Raw genomic sequence first — 27,322 nt, 5'->3', positions numbered from 1 at the left:
CAGAGGTTGAATATTTGGACACGTGCGCTAGCTGTAACATGTATCTAAGCCTGACAGCAATACTAGTTGCATGATGAAAATCAGAAAAATGCAGATGCTGGAAATTTAGGGTAAAACAAAAAATGCTGAAGACATTCAATAGCTCAGGAAACATTTGTGGAAAGAGAATAGAATTAACATTTCAGGATGACATCAGAACTGGGGAAGAGAGAACACAAGTTAGTTTTAAGTTGCAGACCAGGTGGGGGAGAGGTGGACAGGTGAGGCCAGATTTGCCCAGGAGTTAAGTTCTTGATGTCACTCCCTCCCCCTACACTCTTATACTGGCTTCTTCCCTCTTTCTTTCCAGTCCTGATGAAGGGTTTCAACCTGAAACATCGACTGTCCACTTCCCTCCACACATGCTTCCTGACCCACTGAGTTCCTTCAGCATTTTATGTGTTGCTCGATAATATTTGCCTTTGTTCTGCAATTGATTTTGGATGAAGGCTTTCTTTGCTCTGAGTACTATTGCAATTTTTTTGTTTCATTGTTTGGTGTTTTTGAAATTTTAGCAGATTCTATGGAGATGATACACAAAAGCCACAATCATTTGTTTTTTTCATAAAGACCAACACCTGAACGTAAGCTGACTAGACTATTCTGCAGTAAAGATGCATTCCGCAGGATTGCTAGTGAGAGAACATTCCAATGACATCTCATCTCATTGAACATGAACAGAAGGGAGAATTATGTCGTTTCAGATTTACAATAATGAGAATATTGGAAAACCTTACTTCAGTTTCATCTGAGAGCACTGGATAAAGCAAAGGCCACGGGATCGGATATTATCCCAGCTGTAGTAATGAAGACCTCTGCTCCAGAACTAGCCACACTTTAGCCAAGCTGTTCCAGAACAGTTACAACACTGAGAGTTACTGGACAATATGGAAAATGACTGTTCTTGACATCAAGCAGTATTTGACTAAGTACTTGAATGGAGTCATAACTTACACAAAGGAAGGTGGTTATGGTTATTGGATGTCAATCATCTTAACCCCAGAAGTGGGGATATTCACTCATGATTGCATAGCATCCAGTTTTTTTTTCAACTCCTCGGCAAATGAAGCAATCTATGCCTGCATGCAGTGAGACCTAGACAATGCTCAGACATGTGTACCACCCGCATCAAGGATTCAATTATGCTCAATCAGCTCCAGTGGGCAAGCCACATCATTCACAAATCTGACAACAGACTCTCAAAACACGCTCTTATTCTAAGCCCTGAAATACGAAGAGATTTTCAGGAGGACATTGAAAACATTTCAAGGATATTCTCAAAGTATCCATCATAAAATATTTTATTCTCACTGCCTCATGGAGATCCCAGCCCTCTGACCACTCAGAATAGAGGAGTATCCAGGAGAATGTTGAACACCTTGAATCTCTATAATTGGAGCATGTGGAGGCCATCCACAATGTGCAAAGATGAAAGGGTAGCACGATAACCCAAACAACTCATCCACCTGCTCCATCAAGTGTCACTTGCTCCACATCTATCTTGCCAATGGATTTTGCAGACACAATATTTGTAGTAATTCTCCAGTGATTTGAGTTCCACACTGCTAGTTGTTCACACTGCCAAAGCATATAGAAGGGCGAGGATGACTGCTGCTTGATTAATTCTTGTTCTTAGGCAGTATCTGAATACTCTGGCAGAGGAGGAGCAAGTGACACTCATGAGACAGTGAATGGGTTGTTTCAGTTATTATGTGCTCCTTCCACTGTCTAAGCATATGGCCTCCACACACTCCAGTCATTGAGAACGAAGCTACTAAATGTTCTCCAGGGTGCTTCTTCTCCATTTTGAGCAATCCTGGGCCAGGTGTTCCCAAATGTTACACTTCTTCAAGAAGACTCAGAGCACATCCTTGAATCTTTACCTTTATACACTTGGGAATCTCTTCCCATGACAGAGCTTGGGATGGACTTGGCTGATCTTTAGAATTAATGAGGAGCTGTTAAGTCTCCGCAAGTACACTCCAGAACCAAGATTACCCAGACCTCAGAGACTGAACTACAGTATGTAGATTACGCCTGTATTTGCACATGCTCGGAGGCCAAGCTCCAAACTATTGTTGAACCTGCTTGGTATACATGAACTTGACATTGAGTTTGAAGTCAACTGAAGGCTCTGCTAGTGCACTTCCGTTGCTGCACTGGAGGTGACTGTGAATTTTTTTATTGTCTGCTTTCAGTAAGAGGTGGCTGCCAAGATATAGAGAGTGATCCACATTTTCTACATTTTGTCATGGGTCTTGGTTATTGGGGGCATTGTTTTGAAGCCTGATAGGTTGGTAGAGAACTTTTGTCTTCCAGACGTTTAGTGCAAGGCCCATTCTCTTGAATGCATGAGTGCAAGAATCATAGAATCATACAGCATAGAAACAAGCCATTCATCCCAATTCATCCATGCTGACCAGTGTGCACCCTTCTTTACTAACTCCACCATTCAGCACTTGGTCCATAGCACTCTGTGCGTAAGCAATTCGAGTCGTCATCTAGCCACTTCCTGAGTGCTATCAGCAACCCAGCTTCAACTACTTTCTTGGGCAGTCAAATCCAGGTACTTTCCACTCTCTGGGTAAAGAAGGTCCCCCTCATATCCCCTCTGCATCTCTTCCCCTTATATTACACTTATGCCCTCTAGGTTTATCTACCTCTGATATGGGGAAAAATTTCTTGCCCCTCATAATTTTATATACCTCAGTCCTGTCCCCCCCTTAACCTCCTCTGGTCCATGGAGAAAAGACCTAGTTTCTCTAGTCTTTCCTCATAACTGAATTGCTTGATCTCTTCTGCACTCTCTCCAGTGCTATCACATCCTTCCTATATCTTGGTGACCAGAACTGCTTATAGTACTCCAGCTGAGGTCTGACCAAGGTTTTATAAAGTTGGAGTATAACCTCCCTACTTCTGTATTTAATGCTTCAGCTAATGAAAAGCAGTATCCCGTATTCCTTCCTAACCACGTTATCCACCTGCATTGCACCTTTAACGATATATGAACTTGTACTCTAAGGTTCCTCCATTCCTGAATACTCCCTGAGACACTGCCAATCATGGTGTATGCCCTAGGCTCATTGGTGGTCCCAAAATGCATAATCTCAGATTTTTCTGCAAGAGTCAATGATGACTTGGAGTTTGCCCTCCTAAAATGCACATGTGCAAGAATCATCTGCATTTTGTAGATCAGCACTGAAGCTGTGGTGATCTTGACTCTGGAATGGAGATGACAGAGTTTGAACAGTTTACTATTCATCCTGTGAGTTGACTCTATTCCAGCAGGGAGTTTGGATCTGAGGTGTAGTATTGAGATATAGGTTAGTGCAATGAAAGCCATGATTGACCTTGGTCTACACAAGGAATGGATCTGTTGGTGGACTTAAGGCTTGCATTTCATTGTGTCATAAATGTTCTTCAGTGCTGCCAAGACCACCTGTGGCCCAGACACCCAAAAATCCACCCTGCTGAGGTACACAAACGGAAGATACTTTATCAAGTACGCAGAGCTAGCCATGGCACTTTGAAGATCTCCACAGCTCTGTCTTTGACATAAATGTCCTTGATTCTATCTTACCAGTACAATTTAATCTTAGTGCTACTCCAGCACAGCAAGGGCTTGAAATGCAGATCTCATCTCACTCATTATAACCTTATCTCCTTCAGAGACTCAAGGAGAGTATACCAGAGAACCATGACCAAACTCAAGAAAAGGTAAGTCCACTTGCAGTAATTACAAACGGGTCTTCCTGTCATTTGCCACAGAGAAAATCCTTGCAAGGATTTTATTTATCCACTGCTTCTCGGTGACTAGTTACAATGAGGATTCCAAATATTAAGAGGTACAACAATATTTTGGTCTTATATTTGACCAGCCTATCCTGAGTCACATTAGGAGTAGTGAACACATAATCATCTTCATTGTATTTACCATCTGTCTTATGCACTACTTTTTTCCAGTATTGAAGAAATCGTACAATAGAAAGAGCAGAGAATTTGAGCAAAACAAGTCAATAGCAGGGGAAAAAGAGAACACGGTGAGCTCTTGGTTACTTGGAACTTCGTATGGTATAAATCTGTTATAAACTTTACAAATCACTGTTTAAGTGATCAGTATTACAGTGAAAAAATACATATTGCATTTTTCTGAAACATTAAATTGACTGAAAGTTAAATAATGGTTCAGATTTTATGAGTTATGGCACATGGGTTGTGTATGGCAAATTGGTCTCTGAAACTTGTCCTCAAGCTTTCTGTGCACTTTCGCACTGAAGGTCACTGTGGTAGAAAGCAATTTTGGCAGGAGCACTGCTTCAACAAGTTTTTGAGTAGGGCTGTCAATTAATTGCTGGTTATATGGGTGATGCATTTGAATGTTTTTTAAAATCTTTTTTTGATAATGTCGTTGGTGCTCAATCTGCCATTTTAATTTGAAGCCTGGATAGGCTTCCCAGCTCAGGCAGGAGTCTGTCCAGGAAGCAGCATTACTGCACATGGACTGTTCCATGCGTGTCTGACAATTAAATTGTGTTGGCAACACAACAGCAAAGTGTGGCTTAAAGGTATTAGGTTATATTTCTGGAGTGGTGCAATTGAACTGGGATGTCAATTGCATACTACTCCAGAAATAACCTATTTCCATATGTGTGATGCTAAAATAAAATCAAAGCCAAACATATAAACTTCCAGGTCAATAATTCCCAAACATTGAAAATGCTATTTAATTCTTCTTTTATTATGAAAAAAATTAGGTGAAAGACCACCAGCAGTCTAATGGATGGATAAGACAATCTACATCAGGAAAACGTAAGAGGTAAGTTGAAGCACATGAAATTAGATTAATTTTGATTATATAATAATAAAGGTAGCGAGTTAGAAATTTGTTTGCATTCAAAATAGGTGAGCAACGGGAGGAAACATGCTGCACATGCCTGCTCATGTGGGTACAGGAATCACATGCAGCTGGGACCCCATAGTACTGACGTACACCCCGTGCTTCTTACTCCGCTTAATATGTATGTGCTTGTTTGGGCCAAATGAATGAGAAGATTGAGCAATAGTTATGCCTTTTGCAGACATCCAGCTCCCCTTAAAGGAGATATTCTCTGTGGCTACAGCCCAGAGGTCATGTTTATGAAACGCTAAACAGCTGCAAGGCATGCAGGTAGGATTATCAGCATTGTCATTGTTTTTTCCGAGGCCCTGGTCCAAGGACTATGTAAGAGGAGGGAGATCTATTCCCACTGATGGAAGTGGAAGTGAGATGGGTGGAAAGTTCATCTGGCAATGTCATTGCTTTCAAGGAAAGAGTAACTTAGGAAGACAATAAAACTTAGATCTCAGATTTTACTTTTTGCTTCTTGCCATTCAATGGAACTAGTGCATGAAAAGCACAGCAGTTAAATAAAAAGGTGAAACCTATCAAGTAAAAAGGTGGAAAGAGCTGCTTCTTAGTTAAAGTTTACCAGGAATGTTAAAATCAGGCTCATAAACACATACCTTTACAAACTCCATGATCAATTGACCAACCCCATCTTCCCCACAATTTCTCCCAGCCTCCAAAATTTCTCCTGCCAGATTTCTGCCAGCTTCCAGTTTCTTCCTACGTGTGAAGAATCCAACCTCAACCACTTCACCACATTGCCTCTCACACCCAAATCTTCCCCAGCCTTCTCCCCACTGAGCTCCTCCCAACCACAGTTTTACCACTCCTCCCAGAAATCTCTCCTTCACTACCATCCACTTCTTGTGTCAGAGGTGCATTGGACAGGAAACCAGTTGAACATAATGAAAAGTCCCCTGCTTTTAATTTTACCAAACTTTGGTGAAAATCATGTTTGCTTATTTCTAATTGAGAAATCTTTGCTGCTTTCACGGCATTAAATATTTAGGCTATCGTGATGGCATGGATGAATGGGTAGAATTGGGGGATTTGGATTTTATTATGGGGGGTCTGTTTTGCTTTGAAATAGGTTGGATTAAGTCCAGAAAAGAAGCTTGCATGGCTAAAGTGGGTAGATGGGACTAGCTCACTGGGGCAACTTAGTTGATATGGATGAGTTGGACCGAAGAGCCTGTTTCCATGCTGTATGTCCTCTATGACTTGATGACTCTAAAACCCGATGTGGACCTGCCAATTTCTCTATTTAACACAACCACATGTCAGTGAATGGAGAACTTGCTTAATTGTTCATTAAGAGTGAGTACATTTGAAAGTATTAAATTTAATTGTGGGATTTCAGTTTCCAAAAATCCATGAAACTTGCCTGTGTGTCCATTATGGGACAGAGTGGCATTGGACACTGGTTTAAGCAGTTGACAGAGTAATCTGACAATGAATACTGCACTTCCACAGTTGCTACCTTGAGTGACTCCATGAATGACTTTTTTTTAACCATAGTAATGTTAGTTCTTTCCTCAGCAAATGTTGGGGGAAAATTTTGAGAGGACTGATGTTAAGTGTTAAAATTTTTGAACCTGTCCACTTGTTTTCTTAATTGGAAGGCATCCATAAAGACTTCACAATGAACACTGCTTATGCAGCAATACTAGGGACACACAGGAAAAGCAGAAGCCTGCTCCTAACCATTTGCAATTACATACAAAGGGAAGTTCATGATCGATGTGCAGCTCCTTATCCTATCCACACATATGCTGACAGAAGCCTAAATTTCCAAGAATTTCAGGATAGCATTGTCCTCAGAAATCTGGGCACTTTCTGGTCCATTTTTTCTGTCTCCTTTGCAGTGCAGGAAAATCCAAGTCCAGTCGAATGTAATTCTTGCAATGTGCCATAAAATGTGTGAATGTGTCATCATTGCACCTTTTCGGCCCAATTGTTGAGAACCCTGAACTGATATGTCCAGTTGAGTGTCAATGTTAATCAATTTTAACAGAGGTGAAAAACAAAAAGTGATTTATTTCATAATCAGCAAGCATTCAAAACTGCAAACATAATGGAGCAAGCTTAATTCACACAGTCCAACTAATAATAATACAAAATAATGTACCACTTTAACGCTGTGAATGCTCACAAGTCAGGCTGCATCCGTGGAGAGCGAATCAGAAATAATGTTTCAGGTCAAAGACCGTGAGTTAGGCTTCTCTTCCACCACCACTCCCCACCCATCACTCACGTCACTCCCAACCCGTTGCTCTCCCCTTCCCAACACCTCACCTCCCCTGACCCCATGCCTGACCCCAACTCCAACTCCTGCCACGTCTTCATTAACCTGCCCTTCTCTGAGGCAAAACGGTCTGTCCTCAGTAGAGGCCTAACCTTTGTACTCCTGCGCCCACCATGACGCCGAGTTCTTCTTCCATCACCCCTGCACCTACTTCTTCGGCAAGAAGTCCCCACCCCCCACTGATAACCCCTCCTCCCACCTCAAATGTTTCTTCTCCTCCTCCTCCTCTTGGACAGCCCCCTCAGGCCTTTTGCCCTCTGGATCTCTTCATTTCAAACTGCCAATGGGACATCAACCATCTTGGCTTCTCCACTCCGCTCACCCACTCCAACCTTGTCCCCTCTGTATACACTGCTCTCCACCTCTCCATACCAATCTCATCTCACCATCAAGCCTGCAGACAAAGGCAGTGCCATTGTAGTCTGGCAGACTGACCTCTACCATGCAGAGGCCAGACAGCTGCCCTCGGACACCTCCTCTTACCTACCCCTGGGCCTGGAACCCACCAACAATCAGAAGGCCACTGTCTCCTGTACCATCACAGACATCACCTCTGGAGATCTCCCCTCCACAGCTTCCAACCTGATTGATCCTGAACACTGCACTGCCCGTTCCTACCTCCGACCAAAGATTCACAAACAAAACTGCCTTGGTAGGCCCATTGTTTCTTTCTGCCCCTGCTCTACCGAACTCATCTCCTCGTATCTCAACTTCAACTTGTCCCCTTCCCACCTACATCCGTGACACCTCACATGCTCTCCACCACTTCGACAACTTTCAATTCCCTGGCCCCCTCCGCCTCATTTTCACTATGGATGCCCAGTCCCTGTACACTTCTATTTCCCATCAGGAAGGCCTCAGGGCTCTCAATTTTTTCTGGAACACAGGCCCCACTAGTTTCCCTTCACCAACACTCTCCTCCATCTGGCAGAATATGTGCTTACCCTCAACAACTTCTCTTTTGGCTCCTCCCACATTCTCTACACCAAAGCTGTAGCTATGGGCACTTGCATGGGCGCCAGTTATATCTGCCTTTTCGCTGGCTACATGGAGCAGTCCATGTCCCAAACCTACCCCAGAATCACTCCCCAATTTTCTCTCTGCTACATTGATGACTGCATTGTTACCACTTCCTGCACCCATGTGGAGCTTGTCAATTTTATCAGCTTCGCTATCAACTTCCACTCTGCCCTCGAATTTACTTGGTTCATCGCCAACATCTCTCTCCTCTTTCTTGATCTTTCTGTCTCCATCTCAGGAGACAAATTATCCGCCATCATCTTCTACAAACCCACTGACTCCCACAGCTACCTTGACTACACCTCCTCCCACCCTGTTACTTGGCCATCACCCACACACTCTTCCCACTGGTCCCCCTCCCTTTATTCCATACTCCCTCTCCTATCAGACTCCATCATCTTTGTCACTTCCACCTATCACCTCATAGATTCTGACGTCATTCCCCCATCTGCTTATCACCCCACCCCCCCCCCCCCCACCCCGCTCAGCTGGTCCACCTACCTGCTACCAGCTCTTGCTCCCACCCTTCCCTCCACCTTTTTATACTGGCGATCTCCCCTCTATCTTTCAGTCTAGATGAATGATCTCGACCTGAAATGTTAACTGTCCATTTTCCTCCACAGATGCTGCCTGACTCGTTGAGTTCCTCCAGCGTGTTTGTGTGTTGCTTCAGGTTCCAGCATTCTGCTGTCTCTTGTGTCTCCACCTTGAGTTAGGGCCCTGGGAAAAGTTAGCTATGTTGTGGGGAGCTAGGAGGAAAGCGGTGGATAGAACAAAAGGGAAGGACTATGATAGTGGGTTATCTTACATATTTTAAAAAGGTTTCTAATAGTAGGTGCTTCAAGTATTCCTGAATCTGCCTGAGTCATTTATAGTTAACTTTCTTAATGTCTGAACACTTTTACAGCCTTCTGAGGCTGAATTTTAATCTCTTGATGGGTTAAGAGCAACCAGTTCAAACAGCATGTGGGAATCCTGGAAGTAAGTGAAATGGCAGCACGGTAGTGTAGCGGTTAGCATAACACTATTACAGTGCCAGCAACCTGGGTTCAATTCCCACTGCTGTCTGTAAGGAGTTTGTATGTTCTCCCCGTGTCTGCGTGGGTTTCCTCTGGGTGCTCTGGTTTCCTCCCACATTCCAAAGACGTACAGGTTAGGAGCTGTGGGCATGCTATGTTGGCGTCAGAAGAGTGGCGACACTTGCGAGCTGCCCCCATCATATTCTCAGTAACGCAGAAAGACACATTTCACTGTGTGTTTCGATGTACATGTGAGTAATAAATAAATAAATAAATGTCAGAGTCTTTCTAATCTACCCCCTTCATATTACTGTATCACTTGAGGTTTCATGAGCAATTGGCAATGTGGATGTGATAACAGCCTGGTGCTTAAAGGTTCCCTCTTAACAACCAATTGTGTATTTTAGAGATAGGACTCTAAATGTTCAAATGCTGCTCCATATTTGAGTGATGCCATCCTGGATGTAATGGGGTGGGATCAAGTTCCTCAGCCTCTTCCTTTGATTCATCTGAAGACTCCCTGTTCGATAACTCTTGATTTTCACATGGGCCCATCACATGTCTGTGCCATGTTGTGCATAACACGGTACACCATGACCATTTGGAGACCCTGGAAGAGCGTTGCCAAGCTTTGTCCAATCATTTTTAACATGCTGAAAGCTTGTTCCATTACAGACCAGCTTGTCATTTAGCATTTGTGGTATTGCTCCTGGCTTCATTTGTTAGGGTTCTTTTTGGTAATCATCAGTCTTGTTTTCCGGGTATCTTGTATCTGAGGGGTTGTCCAATAGTTCTACGTTAAAGTAAGAAGAGATCAGGGTCAGAGAACTATTTCAGAATGACAGCATCATGACATTTGCTGAAAGATGTACACACTTGCATAAGGGTATTTCTGTGATGGTGTCAGTTGCATATTGATGAAGTGGAAATGGTAGCAGTTGGTGAACACACCTATTGGAAACTAGCCATAGGTACATATCCGAGAATCTGTTCGTTCTGACCAGCAGTATTGCAAGGAAAATGTTTACCTTCCCTGCCAACAAGCCAATTTATGTCCTATGAGGACCAGAACGGGCCTATTCTCACTAGAGTTTAGAAGAATGATGGCTGATTTCTCTGAAATCTACAAAACCTTTATGGGTGTCATGAATACAGCTTGAAAATAAGGGGTTGGGCATTTAGGGCTCAGATTAGAAGAAATTCCTTCACCCAGAAGATAGTGAATCTTTGGAATTTTCTGCCCAAGGGAGCCGTGGAGGCTTACTTGCCGAGAACGTTCATGACAAAGATTGATGGTTTTGTGGATATTAAGAGAATCAAGGGATATGGGGTTAGTGCAGCAAGAGGTAAAAGATCATCTGTGATTGAATTAAATAATTGAGCAGGCACAAGGAGCAGGATGGCCTACATCCACTTTTGTTTCTTATGTTCTTGTTTTGCAATGTCTTCCATGTATGTAGTCCACTGAAGTGTTTGCCAAGATGAGGGAACTTTGAATTTATTATGCCTTCACGGACCCATTGAAGCTCTGGTCAAGAAAAAGAAGGAAGCATGCATTGTGTTTAGGGGGTCGGGGACGAATGAATCCCTTGATGACTATAAAAAGATCAAGACACTTAAGAGGGAAATCAGGAGGGCAATGAGAGGGTATAGGATGGATTTGGCAGGCATCGTTAACGAAAATCCCAAGAGGTTCCATAGCTATATTAAGAATAAAAGGGTGGCCAGGGAGAGAGTAAGTTCCCTTCGAGATCAGCAGGGCTGCCTATGTCTTGAGCCACAGGAGATGGGTGGGAGTTTTAACGAATATTTCTCTTCATTGTTTACTGAGGAGAAAGTCATGGTTGCTCAAGAGAAATGAGGGGAGATGTTATGGAGGACATTTGTATTAACAGCGAGGAGGTACTTGCAACCTTACAGTGCATTAAGGTGGTTAAATCCCCAGGGCCTGACTGAGTGCATCCTAGGACTTTATGGGTGGCTAAAGGAGAAATTGCGGAAGCCCTTGCAGAGATTTTTGCTTCATCGTTAGACACTGGTGAAGCCCCCAAAGACAGGAAGGTGGCTAATGTTGTTGTGTTGTTTAAGAAGGGGAGCAAGGACAAGCCAGGGAACTACAGGCCGGTCTGCCTGACGTCACTAGTGGGGAAGTTATAAGAGGGAATTCTGAGGGATAGGATCTGCCTGCATTTGGAGAGACAGAATCCAACTAGGAAGAGTCAGCACGCTTTGTACATGAAAAGTCGTGCTTGATGAACATTTTAGAGTTTTTTAAAGAGGTAACAAAAAGGGTAGTTGAAGGTAGGGCAGTGTATATTGTATATTTGTACATCAACAAAGCTTTCGACAAGGTCCAACATGGTAGTCTGGTAGCTCTCCCTGGATTTCATGGTAGTCTCTTGGAAGAGCTTCCTTGGTAGAGCTTCCATGGTAGAGCTAGTTAGGTGGCTTCAAAATTGGCCCGGAGGTAGGAAGCAGAGGGTGGTGATTGAAGGTGGTTTCTCAGAATGGAAGCCGGTGACCAGTGGTGTGCCTCAGGGTCAGTGTTGGGACCCTTGTTATTCACTACTTATACAAATGATTCGGATGTGAATGCACAAGGCTTGATCAGTAAGTTTGCAGATGACACAAAATTAGGTGGTGTTGTTGATAGTCAAGGGGATCTTGATCAGTTGGGAAGTGGGCTAAGGAGTGGCAAATGGATTTCAATATAGATAAGTGTGAGGTGATGCATTTAGGAAAGTCAAATCAGCTTAGGACTTGTACTATGAATGGTAGGGCTCTGGGGAGTGTAATGGAACAGAGAGACCTAGGAGTACAAGTGCATAGTTCATTGAAAGCAGTGTCACAGGTAGACAGGGTGGTGAGAAATGCATTTAGCACACTGGCCATCAGTCAGGGCACTGAGTGATGGCCAGTGTGCTAAATGCACATTATGTTGCAGTTGTATAAGCCGTTGGTGATGCTGCACTTGGAGTACTGTGTACAGTTTTGATCACCCTGTTAGCAGAAAGACGTGGTTAAACTGGAAAAAATGTAGAAAAAGATTTACGAGGACGTTACCAGGACCAGAGGGCCTGAGTTCTACACCTGCGCGAATCCCCACAGCATCCGTTGACTCTGTGATCTCTGTCTCAGAGACTGATGTCTGAACACCCTTCAAGAGGGTGAACCCTCGCAAGGCGTCAGGACCCCATGCTGTACCTGGCTGGAGACTGAAAACCTGTGCCAACCAACTGGTTGGAGTATTCAGGGACATCGTCAACCTCTCACTGCTGCAGTCTGAGGTTCCCACCTATTTCAAAAGGGCAGCAATCATCCAGTACCCAAGAAGAGCAGGGTGAGCTTCCTCAATGACTATCGCCCAGTGGCACTCACACTGTGATGAAGTGCTTCAAGAGGTTGATTATGGCTTGAATTAACTCTTGCCTGGGCAAGGGCCAGGACCTGTGGCAATTTGCCTAAGGCCACAATAGATCTTAAGCAAACTCAATCTCACTGTCTCCACTCTGCTTTGGAGCACCTAGACAACAGCAAGGCATAAATCAGGCTACTGTTTATCAATTATAGCTTGGCGTTCAATACCATTGTTCCCTCAGTACTGATAACTAAGCTTCAAAACCTGGGCCTCTGTACCTCCCTCTGTAACTGGATCCTCGACTTCCTTATAGGGAGACCACAGTCAGTGCGTATCAACAATGACATCTCCTCCTCGCTGACTATCAACTCAGGCACACATCAAGGATGCATGCTTAACCTGCTGCTCTGCTCTCTCTACATTCATGACGGTGTGGCTAAGCACAGCTCAAACACCATCTATAAATTCGCCGATGACACCATTGTTGTGGTAGAATCTCAGATAGCGATGAGGAAGCATACAGGAGTGAGATAGATCGGCTGGTTGAGTGGTGTCACAATAACAACCTCACACTCAACATCAGCAAGACCAAGGAAATGATTGTGGACTTCAGGAAGGGGAAGTCAGGAGAACACACACCAATCCTCATTGAGGGTTCAGTGGTGGAAAGGGTGAGCAGCTTCAAGTTCCTGTGTGTCACCATCTCAGAGGATCTATCCTGGGACCAACACATTGATGCAATCATGAAAAATGCAGGCCAGCGACTCTACTCTGTTAGGAGTTTGAGGAGATTCGGTATGTCACCAAAGACTCTTACAAATTTCTATCGATGTATGATGGAGAGCATTCTGACTGGTTGCATCACAGCCTGGTATGGAGGCTCCAATACACAGGATCGCAAGAGGCTGCAGAAGGTTCTAGACTCAGCCAGCTCCATCATGGACACAACCCTCCCCACCATAGAGGACATCTTCAAGAGGCGATGCCTCAAGAAGGTGGCATCTATCATTAAGGACCCTCACCATCCAGGACATGCCTTCTTCTCGTTACTCCCATCAGGGAGGAGGTCATCAGGTCTGAAGACCCAAACTCAACAATTCAGGAACAGTTCTTCCCCTCCGCTATCAGATTTCTGAATGATCCATGAATCCATGAACACCATCTCATTATCCCCTTTCTTTTGCACTATTTATTTATTTTTGTTATTTATAGATTTTTATGTCTTTGCACTGTACTGCTGCTGCAAAACAACAAATTTCACGTCATGTGTCAGTGATAATAAACCTGATTTTGATTCTGAGTTATAGGGAGAGGTTGGCCTGACTAGGTTTTTATTCCTGGGAGCGTAGGAGACTGAGGGGTGATCTTTTTGAGGTTTATAAAATCATGAAGGGCCTAGATAAGGTGGACGGTAGCAGTCTCTTCCCCAGGGTAGGGGAGTCCAAAACTAGGGGGCATGGATTTAGGGTGAGAGGGGAAAGATTTAAAAGGGACCTGAGGGGCAATATTTTCACGCAGAAGGTGGTGAGTATATGGAACAAGCTGCCAGAGGAAGTGGGTGAGGCAGGTACAACTGTATCATTTAAGAAGCACTTGGATAGGTACATGGAGGGGCAGGGCTTGGAGGGATATGCACCGAATGCAGGAAATTGGGACTAGCTGGGTGGGCACCGTGGTCAGCATGGACTCATTGCGCCGAAGGACCTGTATCCATCCTGTATTGCTCTATGACTCTATGACCCAAAATGTTACAAGAAGGCAACTTGTTAAAATCCAGAGTTATATGCGTTCTAAATAAATAGTGTCTGTGTTATTGATGGAAATGAATTGTTGACTTTGAACTTTTTGAAGGGACTCGTTATCTACTATAAAATAAATGAGTACATCAGATTATTTTTAATATCGCATTTTAGATTTATACTTTATGACATTCAAATTGTATATTATATGGATATGGTATTATTTGTATGTTCAGGAAACTTCAAAAAACTGCACAGGAATCTTCAGCAACAATTGGTCGAAATGATTTGTTGGCAAGTGAAACCAAAGGTATGTATTATTTTTGAGTATTAGCAAAAAAAAAGTAAATGAAATATATAAGGGGTTTATTATTAGGTATTTGGCCTATACAGGTTTTCACCTGTCAGTCTCTCTTTGAGAGACAAGGTTATGAAATTCTAAATATTATTAAAGAGGAATCAGGGGATCAGAAAATCCTTCTCAAAATGTGATGGATCACATTACCTCATCTCTGTCTTAAATAAGTGCCCTCTTATTTTTAACCAATGACTCCTAATTCTAGATTTTGCCACTGGAGGAAACAACCTTGCAATATCTATCCTGTCAAGATCCCTCAAGGTCTTATTTGTTTTAATGAAGCCCCCTCTTCTAAACTCCAGCAGATACAGCCCTAGACTGTCCAACTTTTCATTATTAGACAAGGTGTATGTATGCAATTCCTCTAACAATAAACAAAAACATTCTATTAGCTTTCCTAATTACTTGTACCTGCATATCAGCCTTTTGTGAATATTGCATTCAAGCACCCAGATCCCTCTGCACCTCAGAGTTCTACAATCTCTCATCAGTGAGATATGGGGGTCCTGTGTTACAGCTGTTTGCGTTACAGAAATTCACCCTTACAGAATTCACAATTTATTACCCAATTCGCTCTCATGGAATTTATGTGACAAAAGTAAATAAATAAACACTAAATTAATTTTTTTCAACTCGCGTTTCTTGACACTTGCAGATGACACAGCTTTACATTACGGAAAATTGCGCTATGGACTGTTTTCTTGGAACACAGTACCACCTCACTCTCCGTAATCTGGGGATTGCCTGTAATGTGCTTCCTAATTTTTCTTACCATTTCATATTTTCCCATGCTATACTCCATTTACCAGACTCTTACTTAACCTAATAAAATGACTTTGTGACCTCCTGATTGCTTACTTTCTGACATGTCTATGTTCCCCAGCAAATTTTGTAACTTTGGTGCCCTCATCCAAGTTATTTACATGAATTTTGAGAAACTTACAATTTGTTGTATCTTATCAGGCACAAAAGATCCTTTATGCCTTTTTTACTGCCAGCCAATCTTCACTCCATGTCAATATGTTACCTCCTACACCATGAACTATCAAGTGCCTTCTGGAATTCTGCTGGTTCTTCTTTATCCACGGCACATGTTACATCTTCAAAGAAGTTTAATAAATTTCTCATAGGAAACTACCATTGAGCCCATTAGAATGGGTTGTCAGTACAAGTCTCTTAGAATTATAACTTTATGGCACAAAAGGAGGTTGCTGGGCTCCTTACGCTGGCCAAGCATTAAGACCAAATCCTCTTTTCAGGGAACTTTGACTATCTGTGAATATGGATTATGGGAATAGGGATCTGTAAATATGGATTACTTGGTCCATTTGCTCCTGTACATTTATCAATATCCTATTATTATATACTCCATTGCCTTGTGTTCCTTTTCCCAAATGCATTACCTCATGCTTCTCTTATTGAATTGTATTTGCCACTGCCCACTTAACCAGTTCATTATTTCTTCAAGTATCTCAAACATCTCCTCATTGCAATGTTTGTATAACACATTTATATATCTCCTCATTGTCATAGTTGTTATATTATGTGCAAACTTTTTAATCATGCCTCTAGAATATAAATCTAAATCAGTTATATATACAGAAACAGCAATGGAATTAGAACTGAGCCCTGTGGAACAACATTGTAAATAATGAAAAACATGATGATGCTGGAGGAACTCAGCAGGCGTGGAGAAGAGCAGGCGGTCAACGTTTCGGGTCAGGACCCTTCTTCAGGGTTGTGACAACCACTTTAAGGAAGTAGTGACAACCACTTGCAGTCAAGGTCACTACTTCCTTAAATCTTTCTGTTTCTATCTCCTTCCAGATGAGCATAGGGATCAGCTGCTGCCTCACCAACATGCAATTCACACATACATCACATCAGTGATTGATATATCAGTCAGTGTTGTCAAGATTTTAATTTCCTTTCCCACTGAATAATAAGGGCAACAAGCAGTTTTACAGAGTCATCGCACTGATGTATGCTTAAAGTTGGAAGGGTCAATGATGGCAACTGGGTCATCGTAGAGGCATCAGCTTAGTGCAACTCCTTTGCCAACAGAATTTGGTGCTCATCACCTACATGATTATGCTCTGTGAAATGCCTGAATCTATCTCGTGAAGCCTTGGTGCTTGCAAACATTGATGGTAAATAAAAGAATGGTGCACTGAGATAATTTATGCTGATCCTCTTTTCTATCTGACAGTCTTCTATTGTTGTAAATAGAAAAGATCGAATGTCATTTCATAAACACAACATATTCCAAGATACATTGTGTGAGTGTGAGAACACTGGGCATACTGGTGATGTGCTTTATCAACTAAGGCAACTCTCCCTGCCATGCTTATAGAGCCTCATTTCTACTTTGGCAGTGATAAACCAGGAGACAGAGGTGCTCTGTAACAAATACTTCATTTCCTGCTATTACATTACTTGCTTTCTTTTTGTTGGAACTTCTTCCTACCATATAGTTTTAGGAAAAGGTGAGAAGTGCATCAAAAATGCTTACAACTTTCATTAGGATAAAACAATATTTAACAAGATATATTGCATGGTTTGTTCCATCTTCAGTGAATTACCAGGATTGTGCCAAATGTGAGAAAGAGCTTTCTATACGTAGTTCATTAAATAAAACCATAGGAAGTCCCATGGGTGAGGCCAGTATTTGTCTCCGAATACTAATTCTTCTCTGCTCTGCTCTGCTCCTCATGTGGAGTTGATGGGCCTGCAAAATTTATTGTAATGTTTTACAATAAAACTCAATGATTCATGGAATTAAATCTTTAAAAAATGTAATGCAGTAAACAATGTTAAGCATTCACAACTTTATCAGTACTCTTGAATCATCCTTATTTGTGCATCTTAATCAAATATATTAGTTCAAAATTATTTGTAAATAACATGTTTTAACAATTACCAGCATATAGATATGCTATTGTCATTTGAGATTGAATCAATATATATTTCTTCAGATATTTCGCAGGCAGAAGATTTATTGCAGGATTTGGAAAAAATGCTGAAGCAAATTAATGAATCTGATAAACTTGCTCATTCATTTATGTTAGAAAAACAAGATAGAGCCAAAAAACAAGGTCAGAAAAACAAGGTAGGTTCACAGGAGATATTACACATCAATAAAACATCCTGGGACAGATACTTGACTTTGATATTGGGGATAAACAGAAGCAAGAGTATTTGCTGCTGAATTTACTCATCTCTTGACTTCCAGTTCCATCATGAAACACAATCTCAGAAGGCAAGTACAATAGGTAGCTGATCCAATGGTAACCATTTCATACAAGCAACTGAAAACTCATTACTCTCTTTAAATTTATTGAATCCAAAAGTTGTTATTGTCTACTAGAAGTATCCTTATTTGATTAGTCAGTCATTTTCAAAGGAATCAGTGTTCCTTGCATAAAAATGTGGATTATTTGATTTGATATCGCGATAAACTGCTTTTGAGTTGATGGTTTATAGCTGTTTGTTTGATTGAAGTATCATTCTTACTGAATTTATTAATTATCATTTGCAGTAGATTACCAGAACAATTATATATATATCAGCAGAATCAATTGTTATATTATGAACTGCTGGCTTGAAGAATGAGATTGAAGAAGTAATCTTCAGTCAGCCAACTTTTAGTTAACCCTCAGTGTAATATATATGCAAGTATATGACAGCTATTTAATCCTCTTCTTAAACAGAAGAAAAATATTACATTTTATTAGGAAAATCAATATAATACTGATGTTTAAAAGGTTGTGATAATTTCAATACTGAAATAGCACATGTACAAGTACAAAAGCAATCCTTCTCTGCGATGACATCTTCAATCAATCATTTATTTTCAGCCGGGCATAAAATAAGATGCAATTTGCATTCTCAACTGGTTATAATTTGTTTTATTATTGGTTAAATAAATTTGAAACCTCCGAGATCAATTTCTGGTAGGTGTACACAATTTAGAATTAGTACTCCTTGAATCTGTCATAAAGAAAGCTAATGTTTCAAATAATATTATTTATTTCAGTTATTTTGTTGGAAGATATTGCAGTGCACTCATCACATTTCAGATGACAGAACATTAATACTGTAGTGTTTTTTTTGTGCTGCTGTTAAGAGACTTGGAGGATGCTTTCTTATTAAAATCCTAAGCATAAATATAAAAGGTCATGATAATAATTTTGTTGAAATGGCAGCAGCCCTATTGCCAAACACTGAAAGAGGTTAACTCTGAACCTTCATTGTATTCCACTTTGATACTGCCAGTGGTTTCCAAGACAATGAAGCACATTCCAATGCCCAATATCTAAATTTTCCATCATTTATAACAATAACACTTCTTTAAAACATACTTATTTGGAATTATTAACAGAAATTAACACTGGTTTCACCAGATCCTTTCAACTCCAGACCTCATAACAATCTTGAAACATACATGGACCAAAGAGCTGAATTATAGGAATGAGTTGAGAGTGAATGCCCTTGAACATTAAGGCAGTATTTGAGTGTGTGTGATGGTCTGAGTCATAACTCCCACTGAGGAAGATAGTTGTGGCAATTGGAGGTCAGTCAACACAACCCTATGATATCCCTGTGGGAGTTATTCAAATCCATTTCCTTACTGCAGCCAACTTCAGCTGTTTCATCAATGATTTTCCTTTCATCATGGATCAAAAGTGGGAATGCTCACTCATGGTTGCACAACGTCCAATTCCATCTGCAACTCTTCAGAAAGCTAACTAATCTTGAATGCAGCAAGCCATGTCAACATTCAAGCATAGGCTCATATGTGGCAAGTTATATTCATGCTATACAAGTGCAAAGCAGTAGCCATCTCCAACAAGTGAGAGACTGACTGCCTTCTCTTGATCTTCACTGATATCACCATTGTTGAGTTCCCCACCATCGATATTCTGGGTGTTTCCATAGACCATAAATATAAGTGGACTAGTCACATCAATTCAACTGTTTCTTGGAGTTGGTCAGAGGCTGGGTATCCTGCAATGCATGATTCATTTCTTGACTGCCCAAGGAAGAAGTCAAACATGTGAATGCATGCTCTGCACTTGTCTGGATGAGTGGAAATCCAACAATATTTAAGAAGCTCAGCACCATCCAGAGCAAAGCAGTTTGCTTGAATGGCACTGCAAGCACCACACAAAGCAGTCAGTACCTCCACCACTAACATTCTATGGTTACAGAATATACCATCTAAAATGCTCCATCTATGAAGTGTATTGCCAAAGCTATTCCAACAGCACACTCCAAATCCATGGCTTCTACTGGTAGAAGACTTAGGATTGCAGGTTTACAGGGATGCAACTACCTGTTTGTTGCTACCTGTAAAATCCCTCCTAGTAACTGAACATTCTGATATCACTGTTCCTCCATTATCATTGAGTTTAAATACAGATGCTCCCTAACCAACAATACTGCAGAAACACCTCTAGAAGAATGATTACAGCAGTTCACTATCCTTTCCCACACCAGTGTCTGCAGCATTGAGGACCTGGTTACTTTGCGTCAGCTATGTTGGGAAGGCCTTATTATTTGCCTGACACCAAACTCTTAAGCAAACCTTACACTAAGATGCCCACTAAAAGTGGAGAAGGACTATTCAGGACGAGAGCCTAGAAGCCATGCATAGAAGACTCACATAAGTGGCAGAAGAAATGTACCATCTCACAAAGCACCCACCCTGTCAGCTACCTCATGCCCCATCTATGGAAGAGTCTGTAGTTCCCACGTTAGCCTCCTTTGCCACCTCAGAACCCACTAAACCAGAATACAGGCAATTCACCCTTAATCTCAAGGCACTGCCTAAGAAGAAGCTGCTGTTGGAATCAGTACTGGCTTTCACCTATTCCGTTTAAAGTAATGACTGAAACAAAAAGACAGTGTATTGTAACCAAAAATTAAATTAGAAGATGCTGGAAATGTTCTGCGGAAGTAGAATCTGTGGAGGTAGAAACAGTCAGGCTTTCAGATTGATGACAGTTCTGACAAAAAGTCAGTGTGATTTAAACTGATGATACGAATCTACATGAAAAGTGGGCATTGAGGAGGATACAAAAATCTGCAAAGTCATAGAGGCAAGTTAAACAAAATGGACCAGCAAGTGACAGATGGAGTATAATGTGGCAAATCGCGAGGAAGAAAGAACACAGCAAAACAGTTTTTAAGTATTGAGAAACTAATAACTGTTGTGGAGTACCGTGGGATCTTGATGTGTTGATTTAGAAGACAGAAAATGTAAATATGCAAAAAAGGAAAATGGTATGTTGGCCTTTATGCATTATTAAGAAGGGAAATAGTATGTTGGCTTGCATTGCAAGAGATTTAGAGCACACAAGTAAGTGCTATGTGTGCAGGGTTTTGGAAAACCTCATTTGGAGAACTGTGTACCTAAAGAAGGATACACTCGCCTTGGAATCAGTGCAGCATAGATTCACTAAATTGACTTCCCAATGAAAAGTTGAGTAGAAGGGAATGAGCACATTGAGACATATAAATTTCTGAGAGGGATTGATAGGTAAAAGCTAAGAAGCCGTTTTCTCTAGCTGGACAATATACAAACTGGCCACATGATCTCAGGGGAACGGGACATTTAGGGCTGAGATGAAGGGAAATTTCCTATTTAGAAGGTTGTAAATCTTTACCTCAGATGGTCATGGGTGCCCAGTCATTGAGTATTTTCAAGCCTAAAATAAGTAGATTTTTGTACACAAACACATCTAAAGATATGATGAACTAGTAGGAAAGTGGACTGGAAACACAGCCTTGATCTTGTCAATTGGTGGAGCAGGCTTGAGGGACCCTGAAGCCTGCTTCTGTCTTATATTTGCATTTGAATGTAAATCTGGTACTCTTATTGACTTTAGCGATTCAGTAAAGTTGGGTTTGATTGACCAAATTTATTTTTTTTCAGTTATCTAACTGGAGTGTTGCAGTTTCTGAAGAGATAGAACTACAGGATTCCACAGGTGCTGAAGATTGCACTGTAATAGATGGAATAGAATTTAGGACTGGGAAGTGCATTGAAGAAATCTCAAACCAGCTGAAAGAAATTGATGTAATTATGGCTGAGCTGGAAGGTTGCCTTTAACATAATTTCCAATGTTTGCTTCTTATAATAAAGAGTTAAATTTATTAAATTTAATTTAATGTTTACAGTTTCCAGTTTGTGAGTTTTGTGGCACATGGGCCTGTTATGGTTTCATTGACTACAATTTAAAAAATGGTTAAAATAGTTAGTGGTTTTGATATTTTGCCTCTTGAAATAAAATTTACCTGTTATACCTTCTCTCCTGTGTTGAGATTAGCTCCTTCGTGCACTCCACAATGGTATTCTGAACATTCATTATAATGTTGCAAATTATAATAAAACCTTGCTGTTTAATTTTAACAAACCAATGTGACAGAACACAACAATAGACATTGTTAAAATATTTAGTTTGACTACGTTTGGACCAATTTTTTTTTTTTGTTAACTCTGTTCGTGTGCCACACTCTCCGTCTTTTCATGGTTCTATCCACCCATGCACATTTGGTTGATTTTGATTTCTTAAAATATCAGCCCTTTGTCCAGGCGTTTCATTATCTACAGCATTCCAAAGTTAACAGATTGTACATGATTGCTGTGTTGTTTCCTTTGATTGCACATGCTTCATTTTCTCAGGGAACAGTAAGCTGGAGTTTGTCTTTGGGCCCAAGAAGAGGACTAAAAAAAATAAGCTCAAAATTTCCTGGATGCTTTCCCTGAAATCACTGGTGGCTTCTTTAAGGGTCATTAGCTAGGTCGCCCAAAGCTGAGCAGAATACGTGTTACATACGAACTGTCAATTTCATGTCTGGAATTCAAAATTGGGTTCCTGCAATAAGCACGGAAATATGCATATGTAGGCAGTATTTTGCCTCTTCCAGGCATCTTGGATGTTTGTCCATTTAAGTGCCCACTTGAACATTGAAATGTCTTTGTAGTCAAAGTTTCCCCATACTACCTACAATTTAAAATCATTAACTGCCATTTTCAGGTACAAAACAGACTTTGTAGAACTCATCCCAATGGGAAAAAACTTTGACTTTGGCCAATAATGTCATACAGTCACATAGCATGGAAACAGGCCATTCAGCCCACCACATTCATGCTTAATCGCATCTTCCAGCACTTGTCCCGTAGCCTTCTATGCTGAGGTGATTGATTCAAGTGTTCAGCTAGACATTTCTAGTCATCATCTCATCAATGAATAATGGGTGATTTCAAATCACCTCTCCATTATGAAAATGAAAAGTATGAATACTCAAAATACTGCTATTGCCTCTTCAAAGTACAGTTTTGCAGGAGTTTTCTGGCTAGAAATTATACTTCACCCATAATATGTGGTCATATTTATCGAATAAATATTTATAGAATAATTGTGACATTTAATATTCCTTTCTTCTCTGTGTTTGCTTCCTGCCTATCTAGTCCTTTATTTATTGTTGAAATCTGAACACCTTAACAACTATATATTTCATTGTTTACACAAAGACTGACAGAAGATGAAACAATTCATTCGCAAGGAAAATATTTGGTGATGTCAGAGATTAAAGGAAAGATGTTTGAGTCTTGGAGAATTCTGATTAATGATAATGATCAAAATAATTTTTAAAGTTTAATCATGTATTCAAGTTTTGTTTTACCTATGGGCACAGTGAACACCTTGGAGAAATAATTTACTGTGACCATTATTTCTACTACAATATCCTTTTACCTAAGTTTTGATTTAACATTTTAGCCCAGATTTTTCTGATTTGGGCCTTGAATCTTCACTTGGCTCTTAGTTTTGCCATTGCCCTGCCTTACCTGGTTCAGAGCCATATGGCTGAACATGGTGCTGAAGAGATCCTGGACACCATGGGTACCAGGGCCTCAAACAATGCAATTGGATAACTTGGGTGGTCTAAGACATGGCCCATCCATGAACCTACAACAGAAATCTTTGGCACGCAGTAAAGCCCATCCCCTGGCATTGCCATTAGTCAAGGCTGTCAAACGTCTGGAATGCTTTTGAATGTCTCTGACATTTAGAAGCATTCATAAACTATTTAAATTAAAATAATTATTAAAACTTTTTAGTTGTTTATTACTGTGTGTGGAGTAATGAGCAATTTTTAAAGTAAAAAGAACTCACTTGAAAAAGTGATTAATAACATTACTGCAAACACAATTTTTAAAAATTAGCTTATTTTATTCTTACCTTTCTTCCTTAGAGCTGTAATATCTCATTGAACTTAATAAGCTTGCAGATCCCATGATCTTTTCTAAACTCATCAATTTCATACTCTGCCATTGGGCTTCCTGCAGAATCCAGGACTGGAGCATACACTCAGTTTTGCCAGCTGAAGTCTGTCAAGATGTTTGGGATTTCTTTGTTTGGATGTGCATGCACTGAAATACTGTATTCGCTCAAATTTATGTAGGTAAGTGCCAACAATTTGTTTCAGACCTGGTAACATTTCTGAACAAGATTTGACCCAATAAAGAAAGTTTTATTGCATAATCCTAATAATCTGTTCTGCTTTATTGCCAATGATTTTGATATAATTAAGTATCACAACGATGGGGTTCTAAGATTTTTGTAATTCTATCTACTGAGCACAATGGGATATGAAGATCCTGACATTAACACAAAGAAGGGATCTGAGCAAGAATGTGATATTGGGCATCAAATAAATAATTGAGCTTTATCTAATTTCACTGGGAATACCGAATTATAATCTTACTGCGGGTATCTTCTCCAATACATAGATGGCATAGTGCTGAACCTTCACAATGCTGTTTTGCCTTGACTATTTAAATGTATGTTACACTCACATGCTGAATATTTCCAGCATTTTCATTTCATTTTCAGATTGCTAGTATCTGCACCTTTTTGCTTTCTCACATACAGATCATCTGCTCATTCGACATTTTTCTCAATGAGGAAATTTGTGATTTTGTGTGGAAGTATATGTATGAAAGTAGAAAACTAGCCCTCTGTTGCAAGACTGTTACCTCAACACCATACCCACAAAATGCATGCTTCCCAGTAGAGGTGGGAATACCATTGGGATACAATTGGTAGTCAGCTTTCATTATTTAAATTAACTGATCTGGAAAAAAATCAGTTAACACAAAGGACAATTTTGGCCAATATATATTAGAAAGGATTGAGAACCACATTTCCATTGATAACATTTGTTCATAACATTTCCTAAGTGGTTACAACTTATCTAAATTGAATACTTCACAGGATGTCACACTTAAATTCTAATGAATGATTTGGCATTGCAAACTTTTATAAATGAGGATGAGAATTTTCCACACAGTTTTTGTAGGTGTCCAGTTGTGCAAATCCATTATTTCTTGCCACTAGGTGTTGCACAGACTTTGTGAGTACAAGACTTTAAAATATTTTTTTAGGTGTAGTACTGACATCTGGTGTGAAGGATTACTTCTGATAGCTATGTATGTGAACTATCTTTATATCACTTGTACAATAATAACCAAAATAGCACTTTGGTTCTTCCACATTTCTCTTGCAAGAAGGATGTTGCCCATCCCGCATTTCTCATACATGGAAATGCAAAAGTATGGGGTAGAGCCGTATTCAAAAATGCAATAAATGCCATTCCTTCATGATTGGCCAAGCATGGAAGTTGAATAATGTCACTTGTTTTAATTCTAGGACAATATTAATCTTCCAGCACGCAGATGAAAACTGACAAAAACTCACCCAGGTATGACAGGCAAGATTATATGAAGGCAGATCTGGAACAGGTCTGATAGGAAGATATGTGGCAAATATTCAGGGGATATTTGTGTGGAGCTCTGCACAGACATGTTCCGATGAGACAGGGGAGTCATGATACGATACAGGAACCGTGGTGTACGAAGGCTATAATAAATCTAGTCAAAAGGAAAAGAAAAGTATACAAAAGGTACAGAGAGCGAGGTAATGTTAGAGATCTGGAGGAGTACAAGGCTAAAAGGAAGGAACTCAAGAAAGAGATTAGGAGAGCCAGAAAGGGACGTGAGAAGGCCTTGGCGGGCAGGATTAAGGAAAACACCAAGGTGTTCTACAAGTATGTGAAGAGTAAGAGGATGAAATGCGAAAGGATAGGGCCTATCAAGTGCAGCAGTGGGAAAGTGTGTATGGATCCGGAAGAAATAGCGGAGGTACTTAATGAATACTTTACGTCAGTATTCACCACGGAAAAAGATCCGGGGGATTGTAGTGGGGACTTTCAGCGGCCTGAAAAGCTTGAGCGTGTAGATATTAGAAAAGAGGTGGTGCTGAAACTTTTGGAAAGCATCAAATTAGATAAGTCGCCGGGACCGGATGAGATGTACCCCAGGTTGCTGTGGGAGGCAAGGGAGGAGATTGCAGAGCCTCTGACGATGATCTTTGTGTTGTCCAAAGAGACAGGAGAGGTTCCGGAAGATTGGAGGGTTGCGGATGTTGTTCCCTTATTCAAGAAGGGGAGTAGGGATAGCCCAGGAAATTATTGACCGGTGAGTCTTACCTCAGTGGTTGGTAAGCTGATAGAGAAGATCCTGAGAGGCAGGATTTATGAACGTTTGGAGAGGTATAATATGATTAGGAATAGTCAGCATGGCTTTGTTAAGGGCAGGTCCTGCCTTACGAGACTGATTGAATTTTTTGAGGATGTGACTAAGCACATCGATGAAGGGAGAGCAGTAGATGTAGTGTATATGGATTTCAGCAAGGCATTTGATAAGGTACCCCATGCGAGGCTTATGGAGAAGGTGAGGAGACATGGGATCCAAGGGTACATTGCAGTGTGGATCCAGAACTGGCTGGCCTACAGAAGGCAAAGAGTGGTTGTTGAAGGGTCGTATTCTGCGTGGAGGTCGGTGACCAGTGGTGTACCTCAGGGATCTGTACTGGGACCCTTACTCTTTGTGATTTTTATAAACAACCTGGATGAGGAAGTGGAGGGGTGGGTTAGTAAGTTTGCGGATGACACAAAGGTTGGGGTTGTTGTGGATAGTTTGTAGGGCTGTCAGAGGTTACAGAGGGACATAGATAGGATGCAGAGTTAGGCTGAGAAGTGGCAGATGCAGTTCAACCCAGATAAGTGTGAAGTGGTTCATTTTGGTAGGTCAAATACATTGGCGGAATATAGTATTAATGGTAGGACTCTTGGCAGTGTGGAGGATCAGAGGGATCTTGGGGTCCGAGTCCATAGGACGCTCAAAGCGCCTGCGCAGGTTGACTCTGTGGTTAAGAAGGCATATGGTGTATTGTCCTTCATCAATCGGGGAATTGAATTTAGGAGCCGGGAGGTATTATTGCAGCTATATAGGTCCCTGGTCAGACTCCACTTGGAGTATTGCGCTCAGTTCTGGTCGCCTCACTACAGGAAAGATGTGGAAGCCATAGAGAGGGTGCAGAGGAGATTTACAAGGATGCTGCCTGGAATGCGGATCATGCCTTATGAAAGCAGGTTGAGGGAACTCAGACTTTTCTCCTTGGAGAGACGGAGGATGAGGGGGGGACCTGATAGAGCTGTATAAGATGATGAGAGCTATTGATAGGGTAGAT

At 41.0% G+C, this 27,322-nt stretch overlaps 1 protein-coding gene across 1 annotated transcript in view; it reads left to right on the top strand.

Moving 5' to 3' along the window:
- The window catches only part of LOC127571005 (zinc finger CW-type PWWP domain protein 2-like), a 48,294-nt gene extending 26,457 nt beyond the window's left edge, over positions 1-21,837 (top strand). Inside the window, exons 5-6 of the mRNA XM_052016977.1 lie at positions 4,003-4,079; positions 21,661-21,837. Coding sequence (XP_051872937.1) covers positions 4,003-4,079; positions 21,661-21,837 — 254 coding nt within the window. The remainder of the gene's footprint in view (positions 1-4,002; positions 4,080-21,660) is intronic.
- Positions 21,838-27,322: the final 5,485 nt, after the last annotated feature.

This window comes from Pristis pectinata, chromosome 5 (genome assembly GCF_009764475.1).
Source record: "Pristis pectinata isolate sPriPec2 chromosome 5, sPriPec2.1.pri, whole genome shotgun sequence".
In the NCBI taxonomy this organism is placed as follows: Eukaryota; Metazoa; Chordata; class Chondrichthyes; order Rhinopristiformes; family Pristidae; genus Pristis; species Pristis pectinata.
This window is presented reverse-complemented; position numbering and strand designations above follow the sequence as displayed.